Here is a 20890-nt window from a genome sequence, read left to right as displayed (position 1 = left end):
ACAGATTGATATTAGTTTGTAGGCCAGACTTCTCTCTGTTATCTTCTGTTTCAGTGCCAGTATGATAGCTGAGGTGTTGTATAGATAATTTTCAACCATTTACTGACTTCACATAAGATAAAAAATTCTGAAGGTTTTTATTAAAAAATAATTTTTTTTTAATCACTAGACAAAACTTTACTTTCAAATTTATTGGAAATTTCTCATGTTTCCGTTGCACTTATTTTGACATTTTTCAGCTTTTGCTAATCAATTCAGCATTAAATTCAATTAAATTTGTGATGAAACTCTCCATATTTTTGTAGCAACTTTCTAAAATGACTATTGAATCATGGTGGGTCTTTCCAATCCCTGACAACCTAGCTTGACACATTTATATGTACATGTAATTTCCTTGATACTCCACATCTTCATCTCCAAATAGAATGTTGGATATTGATTGCTCAGCTTATATGCCACCCATTTCTGTCACACTTGCTAAGCAAATATACTTCCCTACCCTTTGTTAATATTTCTTGTAACACCTCTAGCCACCAATGCTACAACAACCGTATAGTCACTGGTTACCTCCTATACAATAACTGAATCAAAAACCTTGGGTCCAGCCTCTACTAGACCTAAATTTTAGCCCTCACGAGTGGAGTCTTTAACTGCTGAAACTAATTTTCAGAAAAGACAGTCAGAGCAGTTTTACATACCTGTCAGTGACACTTGGATTTTTTTTATTCATGTGACTCTGCTATTCAGTAGTTGAAAAGTTGAAGTCTTCCACTATTATAATAGCATGACCAGGAAATTTATGTTGAATATGCTGTGTGTGTTTTTGGAAACATTCTGCCATTCTAACTCCATAGACAGGAGTCATATAAAAGCATCTAATTACTATGTTTGACACACCTCTGCTTACAGTAAAGTCTTTTTTCCATTCTAATACTTAACTGCACAATTCATTTCTCTTTGCTTTAATCTATCTTTTCTTCTCACTCTGTCCATGTCATCTGGACTGAAGCTTGTACAATACTTACCAATGTATCATATCTGACCTACTTTCTCCAGCACCTCACCCTTCTTCTTTGTTTACTCTTGTCCTCATTCAGGTGGGTCTGAGTAACCTGCCCTTCCATTTTACCCCTCCTCAATGTAGCCCTCTCCCATCTCCAATGAAGGGACACTTACTTCCAAATGCTAGGTAGTGTTTCCCTTTTCCTTTTATACAGCATGTAACAAAAATGTACAGCACAAATTGCAGGAGACATTTCTCACACAAAGAAATTATGTTACATGAACATAGCATACAAATGCTTTGTTTCCATGTTACAACTCATTTTCTCCAACTCATTAATTATGGGAAACACACATGAACAGAACACAGCAGCATAGCGCATGCAACTCTTTCTCACAGGAGATGTTCGATATGCCTCCTATGGGCATTGAAATACGTATCAACCCAACATCATAGTGAATCTCAGATGTGCTGATGTATCCCTGGAGTATTGCATATGGCTTTGCATCTTTCCATAATAACACAGGCATGGAGACTCTGAACATCTTGCACTGGGGTTCCATACACAAGAACCCCCACAAATAAAGACAGGCAAGTGGTGCATCTTTCTCTGTCAATCTGTCACCACACGTGTTACTTAGAAGTCAACAGACATTAACACATAACTGAGGGGGTGGTCCACTGTGCATGAAGTACATTTTCTGTTATATAGCTAAAGGCACATCTGCTGACAGATAAAGTAGAATATTCTCTATGAAATTATGATAACTTTGTCCATTGAGCCTCAGTGGAAGAAAATAAGGCCCTACCAAGCAGTCACCAACAAAGCCTGCCCAAACATTGGCATAAAATCCTTGTTGATGACTTGCTTCAACAGTTGTGTGAGGACTGACATCTGTCCATATGTGCCAATTGTGAAAATTAACAATCTTACCTGATTGAAACTATGCCTCATCTATGAACAGTACTTTTGCACTAAAATTAGGGTTGACACTTTGTTGAATAAACCACTCACAGAAGAGTACCCGTGAAGGAAAATCAGCTGTTAATAGTGTCTGCACACACTGTAAATGGTACAGATACAGCTGGTCCTCATGTATCACTCGCCAGATAGTCATTTGGTCAACATTCAGCATTGCAGCTACTTGTCTTGTACTGACACTAGTTTTGTTGTCAACAGCATGAACTATTGCCTCCTCCCATTATGTGTCCTCATCCTTCTATTCCTCTGCCAGTCACAAGTATCAGTCTTATATTCCTCATGTTCCCTAAGACAATGATCAATGGCTTCAGACATTCTGGAAATCTCTCCTGGTTCAAATGTTGAGTGTGAGCACTGTTGCCATCACCTAAGCCATACTTCAAATGGGCATCTGCCATTTCTGCATTTCTATACACTGCCATTGCACAAGCCAAGTCTGTGATTAACTCTGTGTAGTAATCCGTGTGCTTGCAAAGGCCATACTGATTACTGGAACAATTGATTTTCCCTGTAAACAAGAACTGACATATGTCACATGGCAACATGGACATGTAAAATAGTCATCGGTGGTGCAAAACACAAACTTATGTCACCATGAGTGCATGTTCCCCATGACTCTAATGTTCTGTTCTTGTCTGTTTCCCATGATTTATGAGCTGGATAAAATTGAGCTGTAACATGGGAACAAAGCATTTCTAGACCCATATTCATATAACATAATTTCTTCATCTACATGTGAATAATTTGCCTTTCAATTTTTATTACACCCTGTAGATATTTTCATATTCGGAATCTGTAATAACTTGCTAGATCATAAAGGTTTTTGCAGCAATAACTATGGCACCACTGTGATCCTGGCTGTTAGTAATTTCAACTGGTATTAAGAATAACTGGTACTTAACAGTAGTTCTAGAGACCAATTCATGAAAGGTTTCATCACACTGTGCACTGCCACACTAAGTCCACCTCTCCTTCAAAGCATAACACATAATTGTGTATGGATTCAGTCGCCGAGGCAATAGAAAATTCTACACCAGAATCAACCAAAGAATCGAGGGCTTTAATTAAACCAAACTGGGTAGAATGCTCCCAGAACTTCTTTTGTTAAATGCTGTAATGTAAAGGCACCTTGACTAAAACTTACAGGATCGTCTGCTTTGCTTTAGGTAGTGTATTTTTATTTCATTCTTTCCCATACATATGACATCCTCTATTCACTTCTGGCTTATATAATGCTGAAACAGTGAAGTGATGCTTGCTGTATAGTTTAATGTGTGATGACCATGTTTCTCATAAAATGTATGTCCAATTTATGTAGATGCAATGTACTGCAATTACGTTTGTATTTGGTGACTGTCCTGAGCAATAAGTTCCAGCCAAAGTGACAAAAGTTCACTGTGTTGCAGATAAGTAGACTCTCAAATAGTACTGTGGTTGTTTGCAATTCAATAATGGTTCCAGATGGTATTAAATTTATTCTTTGACATAACAAGATGTTGTCCTTATTGTATACTCTTTGCTACTAAGATATATTTATAGTATTCCTTAATTTCTGTATTACAGATTAAAGTACCCTTTTCTCTTCATAGCACATCATATTGTATTTCAAATGGTATTATCATTCTGCATTCAAGTTTGTTTATGATTACTCTTTTGCCTTAGTTAAAATATTAACTAAAGGAGACACAGAAATAAAATTGAAATGTATAAACTTATTGTGGTTTAGTGTCTCCAGATTAAAGGAAGTTTGTCACATCTTTCTCGCTGAAAGGTTAAGATTAAGATTTGCTTGTTGACAGTATTTAAGTTATTCTTAAAATTCCACATTGCTTATCTTGTGTCATCCATCTGATTCTTTCATAGTAGACTGTCTCACATGAGAAAAGGTTATTTTGAAGAAATAATAATATTTTCCAAGAGCATGATCATAATGACACCAGCAAAAAACACATACTATGTGTTCAGGTTTTAGAATTACAGTACCTTTTTTAATAGACAGTGGGGAAAAACAAGTTTTGTAAAGGGAAAAGAATTGAAAAAGTTAGAGACAAGAATAGATTATCAAAGTCAGGAGAGAGATATTGTGTGAAGAACTGAACATTCAGCATCCAACTCATGAATCTTAGCCTGATGCTTTTATTCAGAAGCTAATAATACTTTCCATTATTTCAGCTTTAAGTGGGGTTCTGGGTGAGAGAATTTTAACAGGCCAGTCTTTAATTCCTGAGTTTACATTCTGAACAATTAATCTGCATCTGAGTGCAATATTCAGTACTCAACTCCTCACAAAATTTTGTAATTTTCTTCTCTGTTAATTAGTGTTTGCATTTCAATTACGTTGTAAATATGTTCATTTGATTACAGATTTATCTGCAAGCTACAATAAACAGTTATGGCTTTTGAAAACCTGTTTCCATATCTTGGACACTTTGGTCGCTATCAGAAGAGAATCTATGTGCTTCTGTGCTTGACAGCAGTTACAGGAGCTCTACATAAACTTGTAGGAGTTTTTTTGCAAGCTAGTGTGAATTATCGGTATGTACTATTTTGATGTTTAATTGAATTTTCCAGTGCTTGACAGAACATGACAACAATATTAAACAGGAAACACTTTCTTGGTGTTCTGCAAAATATTATTTATGAGGTTATGAAGTAACTTTTGAATTCTTAGGCCTTTGTCTGGTGACAATGTTGTAAGAAGCCAAAAGACAGTTCATGATCAAATAAACAATAGTTTGGAGAGCATTAGGAAAGCATTTTCTATATGATATTTTAATATTTGTATAAAACTCACTAGTGTGTGCAAATCAGGGTAGGGAAACATCAACTCACAATAAATCATAGAAACAAATCAGATGAGATAATAATAAATGAAATTAGTCAATTCATTGTGATGCAGATTTCATGAACTACAGTTCATAGTAAAACAATTGTAATTATATGAAAATAGTTAATTAATAGTGGCAATGGAAAGTTCTGGTAGACTGTAAATAACTTAGGACTAAAGTTAACAACTCACTGAATAGTAGAGGAGTTGAGCCATCAACAGGCACAGACTGAAATCTTCACTAGCTTTTGGATGAATTCTTTTTTGAACTATAGTAAGTAGCGCAGTATCCTTATGTTACTCTCCATGAACCCATATCCTTTTCCCACAGGAAATCAGGGAAAATGTTTTGGCCCCCAGTCCCTCGAGCAAAAGCCAGCCTAAACCCAACATTGAACCTTGCCTCTCCCAGCTCTTACCACTATTCAACAGCATGACACCATCCTCTGTCAATCTTTTTATGGGCCATTTGAAGAAAACCTTCATAGCCTCCCAAAAGATGTTGAACAAGTTCCAAGACACTCTATCCTTAATCCTCCATAGCCTCAACACCTCTCTCATTTGCTTTCTCAGCCCGACATGCTACCTACGTGGATATTGACCTCCACTTTTCTGGTGGCTCCATCTTTACACTTTTCTGGTGGCTCCATCTTTACTTTTGTCTATATAAAGCCCACTTATAATCAACATTACCTGCATTTTGACAACTGTCACCAATTACATACCAAAAATCACACTCATACAGATGGGCCACCCAATGATGGCAAAGCTGGCGTGATGAGAATTCCGTTGACCAGTGTGCAGAAGGTTACACTAAGGCATCTGTAGGAAGGCACTATTTTACAAACCTAATCCACAGAAAATGTTTTTGTACCATATCCTCACAGACCTCAAATCCCCTCCACCAAAAACCAGTTGCAAAAGAGCATCCCCCTCATCCCTCAGTATAATCACAGACGAGAACAAGTGAACCATATCCTTTGCCAGGGCTTCAACTATTTATCATACGGCCCAGAAATGTGGAACATCCTGACCACAATCATTCTCATCCTTCCTGATATGGTATTCCATTATCTACCCAATCTACACAATATCCTGGTCCATCCTTGTGCCACACACACTCCCAATCCCTTGTGATATCACTCGTCTGTCTGATATACTCACCCAGCACATACTATTCCTGTCCCATCACAGCCTCATTCTATCCAACTGAAGCAGGGTTACCTGTGAAAGCAACCATATCATATAGCAGTTGTGCCTCAATTTCTGTGCAGCATTTTATGTGGGTGTAGCTGCCAGTCAACTCTCCACCCAAATGAATGGTCACTGCCAAATTGTGACCAAGAGCAGAGTTGGCCACCAAATGTTGAAATATGCCCTTGAGCACATCAAGCTAGGTTTCAACAGCTGCTTCACAACCTGCCACCCCCTGCAAATCCGCCAGTCAATGTCATCTTCTTTGTGTGCTACATGAACTAATCGGTGCCAGTGCCAGTGTCACATTCCTATCACACCTGTTGCCTCCCTCCATGCCATCAGCCATCCTTCCCAAACCCTCCCTCCTGCTCCCTGCTACCTTATCCCAGAGACTTACCAGACTGAGTAGCTGTTCCCAAATCACCACGCCTGCTTCCTACCTCCTTTTCCCAGGGATTGATCAGACTGATTAGCTGTTCCCAGATCACAAATACTGCTCCTGACCCCTTTTCCTCATGATTCACCAGACTAAGTACCTGTTCTGAAATCAATAGTAAAGCAATGTCATTTTTATTTGCATATGTATTTTATGATGAAACATATAGTAGCATATGGGGTCATCTAATGATTTTGATAATCAGATGTATGACCACAATGACTTTCAGGTAAGGTCATAAAGGAAGAAAGACATTAAAAAAATAAAGAAATAAATTCTCTTTTTCCACAACAATAAATATGTTATTATCATACAACAAATGTGGTATCAAGGGAATTTATATCGGTTTATTTCATATCCAATATAAGTCAATAATTAACATTGCTGCACACAGAAAAGAAATGTTTACTTATCAGCTAAAACAGAAACAAAAATTGTTGACAGATTACAAATAAAAAATTAAAAATACTGATACCGAATCTTGAGATTTTAGAATTTTCAGAGCAGTTCCTCAATCATTTGAGAGAGGAAATAGTAAATGTGAAGCCCAGGTAGACAGGGGATTGAAGGAAAATTGCACTGTGAATCCTTTTTCAGCATAAAAAAGCTAAATAAAGAAAAATAGAGTAGCAATTAATTAAAAGGCAAGATTCAAACTATAAATTTTAAAATAAGTTTTAGTATATGTTGCAAAACTTAAAAGGTGTTCGAATTTCCAAAATAAATCCATTTAGGTGTTTCTACACAGTATGCTGTACCTCTTCATCAGAATGGATCTTATTACCATCCAGCACTTATTTAAGTTGTCCAAATATGTGAAAATGACTTGGCGAAAGGTTTGTTAAGTTTGCACAATGTTGAAGACACTCGTACTCCAGATGAGTGATTGATTGTTGCAACTCTTCTACAAGTCATATGGGTCCGTGGATACCATGCTGCAACAGAATGCCATAGACAGCAATCCATGTGATTTCATTCAGTTGCTTGGTGAAGATTTTTTAGGAGGTCTGAGTGTGATGCACTAATGATAGTGGTTCATTGTGAAATATAATGCTTGCAATATGATGCAAAAAAATTCAGAATAATCTTCCCTGCTGTTGGCTGTATTTGAAACTTCCAGTTTGTGTGGTGAGGAATGACTAGATACTTTACTCACTATCTTCATTCCTAGTTGATGTTGGTGGACCTAAGTTTCATTCCCAGGGATTATTGTTGAAAGGAAGACGTCACTTTCTTGTTTAGTCTGCCACAGACGTAAAAAGTCACCCACTCAGTTCAAGTGTCAGCTCGCTGGCCACCCATCCTACAGACACATTTCTTATCACATTTTTGTGTTCACAGTATTCTTATGGTACAAAAATACATTTGCACATACTAAATCAATAATCTATCAGCTGCCTTCCATGGGCAAGGAGGCTAGAGTCTGCACAGGATATGATGCTGATGCACAGTGACCAGTTTTCATCCAAAGTGCTGGACAAGATCATTCATTTATTCAGCAGATGAGCCCAACACTGTCTGCCATCTTTTGGCCGGTCAGTGATGACACAATCAAGGTGTACATCCTGCAATCTTTCTTAAATGATTTTACAATAGCTTTTATGTTAAAAAAAATTTGCTATACTTGTAGCTTTGTATGTCAGGTTCATGATGATGTGCCCATCATTTCATTAGATATTGTGATATTTACATGGCAGTAAGACACTCTGCAAAATTCAAAAAAGTTTGCAATGAAAAATAGGGGTTCCAATGATTTTGCATTGGGTGCATATCACATAACACGTTACTACTTATGAAATTTAGCCAACATATTGAATTTTTCTTTAGACTTGTATGGAAATCTCTGTCTTTTACCAGTCTTGACAAAATTGATCTGACATAGCACACTCATTTGTGATCATGCCATGCCAGTGATAAAGCCAGAATAAAATATCCACAACATACCTTATATTTTATAAAGAGTGTGAGGTACTGAAATGAGATATTGGCAAATAATAGCCTGTAAAGAGGACAGTATATTTCTGTATGGTTATTATGCAAAACTTCATTATCTGCCATGTTATTCCACTAACTACAGACTTTTCTGATGAAAGAATGTAATTTTTAAGGACCATTGATCACTAGTTAAATGAGAATTGCCATGGGTTTTGGACAACCTAAGTGAAGAGATTGCATGTCTATTTTGGCTGGGGATGTGCATTTTCATCATTTTCTCACTTAATAAACCACTGTTTCAGCATTCTCTCATAATTATATATGTACAATGTGTTAGTGAGGTGATACCGTAAAGGTGATACTGTAAAAGTGATACTATATAAACTCTACTACGTTTTGGCTAAATAAGTGGATTTTGACATGGCAACAAGAAGAATGTGTAGGTTTTACTCAAAATTCACCACTCGTGATGCTTCTCTTAAAGTTACAAATGGTTACCATGTCAGGTGAAAACAAATTGCTGCAGTTCAGCTGAATACTTTTTAGATGCTAACCAAAGCAGAGGTGATGGATCTTCTTGAATAATCACTATGCAAGTGTGGATGTGGAGGGGCCCCACTTAATACGAGTGAAAGCTTCAGTTTAGAACTGCACTTCCCCTCCCGTGTTCGGCATTCCCCCTGCAGTGCCTGCCCACAGCACCCACATGTGCCCTGTCATCTACGCATCTACTGGCCACGGTATTCTGCACAGAATCTACCACCTCTTGTTTGGTGATGGTGCCACAGCATGTAACAGAGACAGTGGTCCGCACAGGCTGCCTGCTCCCTGTTTGACCAAGGATAGCAAGTAGAGCCTGTGTCTTAAAATTTATGAAGTGACGCACCAAACCTTTCTGTTACCTTTCTGTTCACTAGTTGCTCTGCTCATACCACAAATAAAAACTCTTTTCATACTACACTCAATATACTATAAGCCTCTGTATCTGACTCTGAGACTGAAACAATTTTCTTGCTAACTAGACTAGATTTATGTAACACTGAGTGCTGCAAAAACACAAAGATCACAAGAGCCATATTTTCAGACTGAGGTGCCATATGCCAAATACTTTTCAGCATTCTGCTTCTTCCTAAGTGCCCCCCCCCCCCCCCCCCAACCCCAACACTACAACCCAACTTCGTTTTTGACTTGCAGCATTCATAATTTTCATAAATTATTTTCTGTATTGCTAAAAATGTAATAAATAATGGAAGTACCTAAAAACATCGTATCATGGACTCAACGCACTTAGCTTCATGCCACTCAGCGTGTTGAGCAGCCTGCATTTAAGAGCTAATGCACACAATGATGACAAATGACAACCAGAGCAATGCCAACTTGTACAATTACTGATGCGAAACATAACCATACAGCAGTCTTGACCTCCAACATTAACAATTGCACCCAACTAAAATTAACAATTAACCAAATTCTACACTATAACAAGTAAGCAAATGTGTTACTTACTTGCTTGCTTGCATTCCATGTTTTCAAATTATAAGCATTTCTTTAGCTAGTTTACCAGATATACATGTGGCGATCCAGGTCTATGGGCACTCTGGACCTAAGCAGTATCCTGGCCCTGAAATAGCACCCAAAGTGTGAAAACAATTGTATTTACATTACGTTAGAGAGGAGCTTTTTTAAAACCTATGATCCTGAGCACATAACTCCACTTTACATCATAAACAATAAGGTATGGGGTATTATATTTTATGCCTTGCATTGTGATTATGCAAATCACAGATCAGCTAAAACCTCTTCTTATTGTCAGTAATACTTGAAATTATGGAGTAAATGAACTGAGAAGTGAATATAAGAATTCCAAGATTTTTCAAAAAGGCCTGTGCAAGGAGATATTACAATATCTACAACACAAAATATTTGTACTGCTCATTTCTGCTGATTAAATGCTTTATTTTCTTTAGGTGTATTGGCCAAAATATAATGGAATATAATGTCATTATGCATTATTGGTACTAACAAATACATTTCCAAGAATAATTTGAGACTGGTTTTAATTGAAAGGTCCAGTTTCAGCTTTTCATATTCTTTCACCTTTTATGAATCATTAACTTATTTAACTTTTTCTTGTGCCTATATGCAACTCAGCATCTCTGCTATATGGTGAGTAGCAACTTTTCTTCTAAAATATTGTTACATTCCATCCGGGGTTTTCCATTGTTTTATTAACTTTTTTTAAATTTTTATGTTTTTGATAGTTTTTTCTATTACAATTCTTTGTATTCTAATGATATCTTAGAGAATTTCTACTTTGGTACTGATATCTAAAGATATTTTTTTCAGGTGTCAGCTGCCATTTGAGAATGAAACAGCATCGTACACTCTACCTCCAGAAATACTGAATATGTCATACCCATGGGATGAGAGGGAATATGCTTTTTCATCATGTCAGATGTTGGCTGCAAATTACACAGAAGATTATTTTCGCAGTGGTAGACCATCTAATGAAAGTGTGACCTGCACTCAGTGGATATATGACAAAAGTATTTATACGAGCAGTACAATAATGGAGGTAAAAATAAAGGATTAACTTTCATTCTTTATTATTTAAAACAAAAAAATTAGTCCCAAAACCCCCATCCAACAATCATCCTTCATACCACGGATAATGAGAAATTTTGACCTAGCTATTAGACATCTCATAACTTCCCCTTTCTTTCTTAATCTGTATATTCCTATGAAGGAAAGATTTGAAAGATTGAGGTTGCCAGTTGATTATGATCTTCATGGGACCTGTACTTTGGCGCTCTTTCAGCATGTATAGCTTTTTGCCTACATACATTAATTTGAGGAGCTTCTTCCTATACCTGTTGGGTTCAATGAAGTATAAATAACAACATTCTGTTATTTTATTTTTCCAGCCTTAGGTCACACAAATGGTATCATTGCCACTTTGTTTCCTTAGAAAGTTACCATGAGATGTTCTGTTTAAAACAAAAGGAACAGGCACTAGTATAATACTAAAATTAAATTGCTAACTCAAACTGACATCATTGTATATCTACATGCAGTTGACTACATTACATAGTAATTCATCAAAAGGAAGTCTACAGCATTTCAGTAAGTGAACAAGCCAGGAGAGGCAAATGTGATATACCAGTAAACATATTTCTGCTCTTATGGGTGAAACTGCAGGATACAGTATTTGCAAATTCTCTAAAATTTTTAGCCATTACTCAGCAATTTGTAAACTTTGTTTTTCAGCCCATGCCCAAAAATTAAGGAAAAAAATATTTGACCATTCAGTCATGTTGTGGAATGGAGTCACAATCAGATTAACAGAGCTATTGAGAAGTTACATGTGCTTCACATTAAAATTGAAAAACGTTACAAATAGAGAAAAATAGCAGAATTTATTTCTTAGCTCTTACTATATGCAAACAAGGTAGTAAACAAGATTATGCTGTCCACTGTAGGCTGTACTGTTCAGATGCTATACTTAATCTGAAGTCGATGCATCCCTTTCAATTTAAGTGGGTGTATTTCCGATCTGTGGTACAAAGTTTAACCTCTATATTGGGATGATTCGTGGCCTGTTTAAGGATCAAGTGACACAAGTGACCACTTGGGGCATCAAGATGAGAGGAGTGCCAAAGGTGCCTCTAGTACAATATTTGAACACAGATTGTATCGTAATTTGTTGGAAAAGTAATCAGTTTCTACACTCGCTAGACATAGATTTATTTTTGAAGGTCTTACCAAGAGCCGTAGGAATGGTAACTAACATATGGTGGAAGGAGGGAAGGGTATGGGTGCCAAATGACACATTGCTTGTATGGAAAAATGGGGGAGGGGTGGGGGAGGAGGTGGGGTGGGGGAGGGGATGGGCAGCACCAAATGGATACAGGGTATGCATGGAAAAATGTTCTTGAACTGGCCCTTAGGTGAAAGCAATCACATAAGTAACCTATAAAGCAAAGAATCTCATTACCTTGTGTAAAAAAGAAATATCAAGAAGGGGACTAACAGAGCAGATGATTAATGTGAAACAAAAAAATTGACATCAGAGGAAAGGTGTTAACATGTTGTTCATTCTTTTCCTAGAGATAAAACAAGAGTACTTCTGATAAGCAACTTTCACATAAAAACTAGCACAAGTAGAGAACATTTCATAATAGACAAGAGTTGTGCACATGTAACCACTGGCAACCAATCTGTTATTCACTGATCTTGCCTTTTAGACAGGTACCATCTACACCTCTTCTAACGTATGTCTAACTTACCTGCACCAATAATTGCATAATTTGTACTAGCTTTTACTTTGAGTTTGGCAGCAGTACTCAAAATGTGCTCCGCAGAGCCCTAGGACTCTTCAATGTCTTTGTGAGGGCTTTGCCAAAATAATATCAATCTAAGGAACAGAGAACATCAAGTTTTCTTGCAGTCGCAGTATACCATGGAGAGTTTCTCCCATGAAGAATTGTTCTACTAGATACATATGTATGAAGTGCATGGTCAACTATTGTTTCAAACCTAAGCTACAGTTCTTCTATACCTTCCTCACCAGAGCTGAATATTTCAAGTTCCTTATTGAGATGTGACATCATGTTTGCTGAACATGTAAATTCTTCTACTTGTTTTGTTGTCCTTTGTACTTTGATAATCATTTTCACTGCTACCAGTTTCAACATCCTCAAAGAGGTCAGCTCTATTAGTTGCCACTATCACAAATATATTTCCATCATGTGTGGGTTTCCAAACTCTCTCTTCTTGATAGTTCTCAGAGAACATATTTTGTAAAATTTTATATGTCTTGTAATGCCTGATACGTATAAAACTGTAGTTTTCCCAATTGATTCTTGGGTGAGTGAAATCTTCTCTAATGATGACAGCTTAGGAACTTAGGAACTAGTGAACTTAGTTTTACAGTTACATCTGGAGGTGAGTCTGATTGCTGACAGAGAATCCAACTGTAAGTTTATGCCTGCCCTTGGCACTGAGTCTTGCCTAAACAATCTCACACACTGCTTCAATTTCTGTCGCAGTGGATTTGAGTTTCTTATCTACTGTGACTAACACTCCCCATTTCCAAGTAGCATTTTCTTTCTATATACACTAAAATTTTCTCCAAAAATCAATTTCAGTTTCTGGTTTAAACAAACTTTCTGTGCCTAGTATTAGGTGAGCTCAACTGCTGTTTAGGAGCACTTAAAACTATGACATATTGTTGTGAATGCTTTGGCAGGTAAACACAAATATTTTTAAACTCTCACTTCTATGGGGCATTTCTTTGGATCTTATATTAGCTGTAGTGGATCTTCTACAACTATTGTTATCTATACTCAATTTGGAATCACCTAATCTAAAAAAAACTGTTGCATGTACCCCACACACAGTCAACTACCTGGACAGCAGGTGTGTAGTGCATACCTGACCCATTTAGGGAGACCTTACACTTCTCAACCCTATAGTTCAGATTTAGGGAGTCCAAGCTAGCTTGCCACAGGACCTCCAAAGTCACTGTTTCAAGGCTTCCACTTGATTCAGAACCAGGGAGTCAAAATCAGTTCTGGGGCAAATGCTAAAAATTGTAAGCTACATTGAACTCGGTGAATGAGGCTAATTTTCTCAACATTCTCAGCCAATCACTAGAATGATCCAAGTATCACCTCATATCCCAGATGACAAGCACCATCTATTCCCATATATGCCAAAATATGCAGTTGGTTGCACCCAGCACCCTTAGTTACTGCCAGAATAGCCTCTTTAATGTGTTGAAAGAGGCCTGCGGGCATACACACTGTGTGCAACTGCTGGTAATTCTAGTCTCTTTCTGCCATTTCTCTAATCGATACCATTATTTGTCACATGATTGAACTTCTGATAATTAATAAACCTTCTACCCTTTTGCATTTGGCTCCTCTTGACACAGGACACATCAGTTTCCCAACAGGTGAAGCAAGTCTCATCACTAGCTCAGTTTTGGTTTCATTGGAAGACAGCACCTCTGATTTGTTGGTTAGGCGAATGGGTGTAACAATCTTAATTCTCCAAAGTTCCAGTCTCTCCAGTACCTAGCAGTTAGTCCTACCACTGCCACAGCACTGACAGTCAAGTGGACAAGTAATGTCAGATCTTGTACTTCTTGCAGAGGAGACAGGATGCACAGAAAAGGAAGGCTATAAGGCACCTTACATATCTCTGATACACGACTCTTGGTAGCTCTCTCAACATACCCATTTGCAGCAGCTTCCAGCCTGACAGTAGCTGCAGTGTTTCACAGCTGCTTATGAACATCACATATCTCATCCTACATTCCGAGAACAGCGTTCACAGTGGGACTGTAAACAAGTAACTTTAATAATATAAGGTTTCTGATTCTCTTATAGCTCCTGGATCTGTTAAGCTAAAAATATTTTTAATTCCATTTTAAAAACTGAAACTATCAGTACACAAAATAAGATTTCTATTAAAGCAACAGAAAAACCTGGGATGAGTGTTATTAATTTTCTGAAACTTTTTTGAGGTAATAGTTGTTGATAAACTCAAAAATATAATGAAATTTTCAATCTGCAGCGAAAGGCAAAGGTCTTGAGTTTGAGTCTCAGTCCTGCACACAGTTTTAATCTGCCAGGAAGTTTCAACTCAAAAATAGTTTTAATTTATGATAAATGCAGATAATATACACTCTTATCGAAAGGAAAAAGTTAAGTTTTAACATGATATGTTGGTTGTAGTATGTGCTACGGTAAATGTAAATCACAAATCTTTATTTACTACCATTATGTTATGTATAACTTCTGAAAAATCCTCATATTAAGTGTAACGAGAAAGATACTCAAGTAGTACCTGTGTAGAAGTGCATTTCCAGCCATTTGACAACCTGTCATCAATTTAGACCATCTACCAGTTTCATTTCATTTCTTATGAGTAGCTCTGTGTACAAACAGCATAAAAAATAAGCTATTTGCCATGAATACAGTTCTCTGGGCTGTGTCTGGTATGGACGTCTTTGGGCCTTTTATCAGTATACTTGGGTCATCAGCAAACATCATGGTTTTTCAGGAGTTCTCCAGTGTCCTCAGAAAACCATTTATCTTCGTCAAGAACAGGAGCAGACAAACTGCTGTGAACTGTGCGGGACACTATAATTAAATTTTTGCCTCACTGAAGATAATCTTATTGCTGTGACATCATTATTAATGTGACCTCCTGTTTTCTTTTGTTAAGATATGATTCCATTTATGTAAAGGGAATGTCTTTAATGCCACACCATTTTAGTTTCCTTAATTGAATTTTGTGATGTACACAAGCACAATTTGTTCCATAGCCAAGTAGTTGAGTTTGCACTTAACCAAAGTTTGGTAGTGACTATTTCTGCATGTAGATGAATGATTAGTTGTGATATCCATATACAGCACTTCAAAATAGTTCCAGTATGGGTGGTCAATGATGTGGCCCTACATTTAATTGGATAGAAAATGCCTATGAACTGACTGTTATAGAAGATAATTATTAGGCATATGGGACAAGTATGCATCTAGGACACCCACAGTGTAATGATTTGAGAGGTGTAGGACTGAGAGTAGGAGTAGGATAAAGAGGTACTACAAAATTGCGTAGATTGAGTGGATGATGAATTACCACTTTGAAAGATGATGGTGTCATTTTTCATGGGATAATCACCATATCAAAGCATGGTGAGCCATAAAAAAATCATATCCCTGGTAAAGAACATTTTCATTGCGTATTTGTATTTGGTAATAAATCGCTGGCTGGTATGCTGTGGTGGCAGGTTTGTTTGCATTATAGGAAGAAATTGTACAGAAAATAAGTCTGTGGCTTAGTTGGGAATGATATTGCCTGTATATAGCAACTTTCATTTTCTATGTGCTAGTCTGCTGATAACTGGCTTCTCTTTTCAGTGAGTTTCCTGTCATTGATACTATTTGGTGGCACTGAAAATTGTAAATATTTATAACTCTACCAAGAAATTATCAGTGCAAATAAATAAACTCTTCATTAAATAAAAGTGAGAAAGATTTGCTATAAAACTATATTATTTTTTACAGTTTGACTTAGTGTGTACATATGGATGGTTACCAGCCATGTCTGATTCCATGTTTATGCTTGGTGATGTTATTGGATCCTTTACTTTTGGTCTGCTTTCTGACAGGTAAGAAACTAAATGAAATATATTGAACAAAGTCATGACAGTCATTAATGAATAGTTTGACTTATAAATTAATGTGCTGCCTCTGTTATAATATTCAGTGTTAGCGTGATACAATAGTACAATACTAATTAGTAAATGTTGTAGAAGCAGCTGAGCAAATGTGATAAATTCTTTCATACTGAGCGTTTCTTTCCTATCTTAGATTGCCACATTTCAATTTTCCGATTTTACAAGTCAATACTCTGTTGAGTTCTAAAGGAGATCTATCTTTTTCTGACAACAACATTTTTGATATTGACAACTTGTATTTACTATACCCCACGATTTCAATTTTGGCTTTCAACCATTAAATCACACCACAACTGTCAAATCGCATAAGAGAAATAAACTCAATGTGAACTGGTAAAACTGTTGTCAGCATTCTTTATAGGGCTATTGGCATATAACATATGGAAATGATTCTTGAGAAACTGGCATCATGTTGTGTAAAAATGTCTGTATCATACAAGGGTGGTTTGAAAAGTTCTCGGAATCACCACGAGGGAGCAGTGCTACCTGAATCATTGGACTGTTGCCTGTAAACACGTGCCACATCAGCACTCTTGGAAGAGAGCTGCGGCAGTGATGTGGCTCTGTTGTTGTTCCTGCATACTGTGAAGATGGAAAACATCAAGATTTGAGCAGTGGTTAAGTACTTCGTAAAGAAAGGTATGGAAGCAATGGACATTCATGCCTATTTCCAGAATACACTGGGGGTCTCTGCTCCTTCATATTCAACTGTTTCCAAGTGGACAAACGAATTTAAATTTGGTCAGGAAAGCTTAAATGATGATCTGTGCAGTGGTCGGCCAAGATGTGTCACTACTCCAGAAAACACTGCAAAACTGCACAAAATGGTCATGGAGACTCACCAATTGAAAGTGTGTGAAATTGCTCATGCTTGCCAGAAGTCATCTGAAAGGGTATATTACATTTTGACTGAAGAATTAGAAATGAAAAAATTATCTGCAAGATGGGTGCTGCGACTTGACGCTGGATCAAAAATGCATGATAATGGACATATTGGAACAATGTTTGGTCCATTTTTAGAAAAACAAACAAGATTTTTTGCACCAGTTTGTGACCACAGATGAAACTTGGGTGCACTGCTATACCCCAGAGTCAAAGCAGTGGAAACATGCTGATTCTCCACCACCAAAGAAAGAAAAGACAATTCCTTCAGTGCGAAGGTCATGGCATCAGTGTTCTGGGATGCGAAAGGGATTCTGTTTGTAGATTATCTCCGGCTAACAGTTACTGGAGAATACTATGCTAACCTGCTGGACAAATTGCAGCAAAAGATACACAAAAAAAGGCCAGGTTTAGCAAGAAAGAAAGCCATCTTCCATCTAGACAATGCGCGCCTGCACGCATATGCCATCACCATGGCAAAATTACACAAACTAAGGTAAGAACTGTTGCCACACCTCCCTTATTTACCTGATATGGCTCCATCAGATTTCCATCTCTTCCCAGAGTTGAAAACTTTTTTTGGTGGACGAAGATTCACTTCAAACAAAGAACTGATCGCTGGAGTTGACAACTATTTTGCAGGCCTGAAAGAAACTCATTTTCGAGATGGGGTCAAGGCACTGGAGCATCGTTGGACCAAGTGCATTAATCTACAAGGAGACTACATTGAAAAATAAAAAAAGTTTCAGTGATGTAATTACTTTTCTTCTATTCCATTCCGAAAACTTTTCAAACCACCCTCGTACACTATCTACTAATGTACAATATTCACCTGTTTAGACAGTACAAAGCCTGTTTCTTGAGACTCATTTGCACCTCTTATGTAGTGGTGGTGAGTGTAATGAAAGCTGACAAGAGCCATAAAGGATCAAATCCATTTTATTTCCCTTACTCATGTTGACATTTACTGTGTTTCAGCATCTGAAATGCTTGTTAATGTCCTAAAGCCAAAGTTGCAATTGCGGAAACTGCAATGAACATATGCAACCAATGGGAAAAATATTGTTCAGAAATTTCAATAAGACTACAAACTCAAATCAAATAAAACTGTGGAAATCTGTTTTATTTAATAAGGCCAGTGAGACAGTCAAAAACATTTCTTCATTTTTAGGTCCTTGCCATTCATAGAGCCTCCTCAGAAACTAACAGTAGAAAATGTCAAAACACACATCATTATTCTATTTCTTGGATATTTTATTTCTGACATTCACAACACATTGTGATCCGAAGCAAGAATGTCTATTACTTTATTTCTTTTTCACTTTCTTTACACCCATTTTTCTCTTTAGGGCCAATGATGTAACATTGCGCTTGAATGTTTTTGCCGTATCTGAGAAACATGATTTGCCACCTAATGTTTTAACACAATTGCCTAGCTACAAATTAAAAATTTAAATAGGCTCTACAGTTTTCTTCCATGGTGTCCAGATAAACTGACTAAACCTTGTCATTTTCTGTTATTGAAGTACTACTGGAAACAGAGTGCAGAAAAGAGTGATAAGAATGAAAGTATTTCAAGCAAGTAGATACTAACACTATGAAGCACATACCTATGTGAACTCCTATGCTGCACAAAATGCATATATGTTCCTGATACTCAAAATATCAAGAGACAATACAAGAAAATGGAACTTCCTCCATGAGCCCAGATACAAGACCATGAAATTCAACTCAAAGCCATCCTGTGCAGAACTATAGGACTTAGAAAAATTCTCTTCAAATTTGTCAGAGATAAGAAACAAAATTTCTTGCCAAAAAATCTCTCAAAACATTTTTGAAACAAAACTTTTTCTGTAACTTATGAGAATGTGCTGACAAGTAATGCTTGTGAATGTTTTATGTGAAAACTCCCATAGATTTTTTAATAAAAATAAATGTTGTGGACTGACAAGACAGCCAGTCCACAGTGACGGGTAACCGAAAGGCACGCGCTTAAACTCACGCAGGCTGGCGTGAGGTCTGAAACAGGATACGTAATGAATGCTATAAAGAAAAGTACGTAGCTGCTGGAATACTTAACTTTAATCCATCATTTGAATACATCGTTCTGGACTGTACGTTCAAGACTATAAACTGTTAATGGCGCCTGGCTAGGTCTTAGCCATTGACTTAGCTGAAGGCTATTCTAACTATATTCTCTGCAAATGAGAAAGGCTTCGTCAGTGTAGTCGCTAGCAAGTCGTCCGTACAACTGGGGCGAGTGCTAGTAAGTCTCTCGAGACCTGCCGTGTCTGCGACCACTGACAGTGGCGACACGCGGGTCCCACATGTACTAATGGACCGCGGCCGATTTAAAGCTACCACCTAGCAAGTGTGGTGTCTGGCGGTGACGCCACAATAAACATTATTAACATTCTACATCTTTATTCTTCAATTCAACATATTGGCAGCCATATACCACTGTAACATAGCAAGGTGTAACAACTGTTTAGGTGTGTGAGAAACACTATGCTGTAATCAAATATCAAATTTAAAGAGTTTATCCGCACATGGAGCACCCTGGCATTCAGCATGCCGATGACAGACCACACATAAGTGCTGTGACATCAGCAACAGTTTGACATGTTGGATTTATTGTCATCGATCATCCTCCATACTATCCTGACTTGACTCCATCCAATTTTCATCTGTTCGCAAAACTTACTGAACACCTCTGAGGACTTCACTTTGATAGTGATAAAGTGGTGCAAGCAGAGGTGAGATTGTGACTCCATCAACAAAGTCAAATATTCTACAGCACTGATATCAACAGACCGGTCTTTTACTGGGAGAAATATATTTGTCACCAGGACGACTACGTTGAGATATAAATATCAAGACATGAAGAATGCTGGTAACAAATGTTTTATTTAAAAAGTCTTAAGAGTTTTTACACAGAAAAATTTGGAGGCACTATTTTTTAGCAGGCTCTTGTAAATGATTTATGTCTGCTACATTGTAACACAAATTGCAAAGTAGTACTGTGCACAAAATGAGATTAGCTTACATAATCCAATATCAACTTGAAAGAGAGAGAAAGAAATGCTCAGATCATATAGAAATATATATGAGGGTTGCCCAGAAAGTAATGCACCGCATTTTTTTCCTTCAACAATTCTTTATTGAACATTATAAGAATTACACACAAGAAAGAATGGTGTTTCAGCTACATACCCTATTTCTCCACATAATCTCCATTCCATTTTATGGCCTTCCTCCAGCACAAAACAAGGGCATGTATGCCCTGTCGGTCAGTGGCAGATACGTATGGGAGGGCGCACTTGCATTGCTACATGTGCCACCCCGCCAGTCAGCTTGCATACTATTCGTTCATTTCTTTC

General features: G+C 37.3%; 1 protein-coding gene across 2 annotated transcripts in view; it reads left to right on the top strand.

Moving 5' to 3' along the window:
* LOC124547635 (organic cation transporter protein-like) overlaps positions 1-20890 on the top strand; it is a 155398-nt gene that overhangs the window by 69444 nt on the left and 65064 nt on the right. For both annotated transcript variants that reach the window (XM_047125228.1, XM_047125158.1), the window contains 3 exons: positions 4350-4520; positions 10727-10955; positions 16456-16559. In XM_047125228.1, the coding sequence (XP_046981184.1) occupies positions 4378-4520; positions 10727-10955; positions 16456-16559 (476 nt within the window). In that variant the 5' untranslated portion in view covers positions 4350-4377. The remainder of the gene's footprint in view (positions 1-4349; positions 4521-10726; positions 10956-16455; positions 16560-20890) is intronic.

Source organism: Schistocerca americana, chromosome 1, assembly GCF_021461395.2.
Source record: "Schistocerca americana isolate TAMUIC-IGC-003095 chromosome 1, iqSchAmer2.1, whole genome shotgun sequence".
Taxonomy (NCBI): domain Eukaryota; kingdom Metazoa; phylum Arthropoda; class Insecta; order Orthoptera; family Acrididae; genus Schistocerca; species Schistocerca americana.
This window is presented reverse-complemented; position numbering and strand designations above follow the sequence as displayed.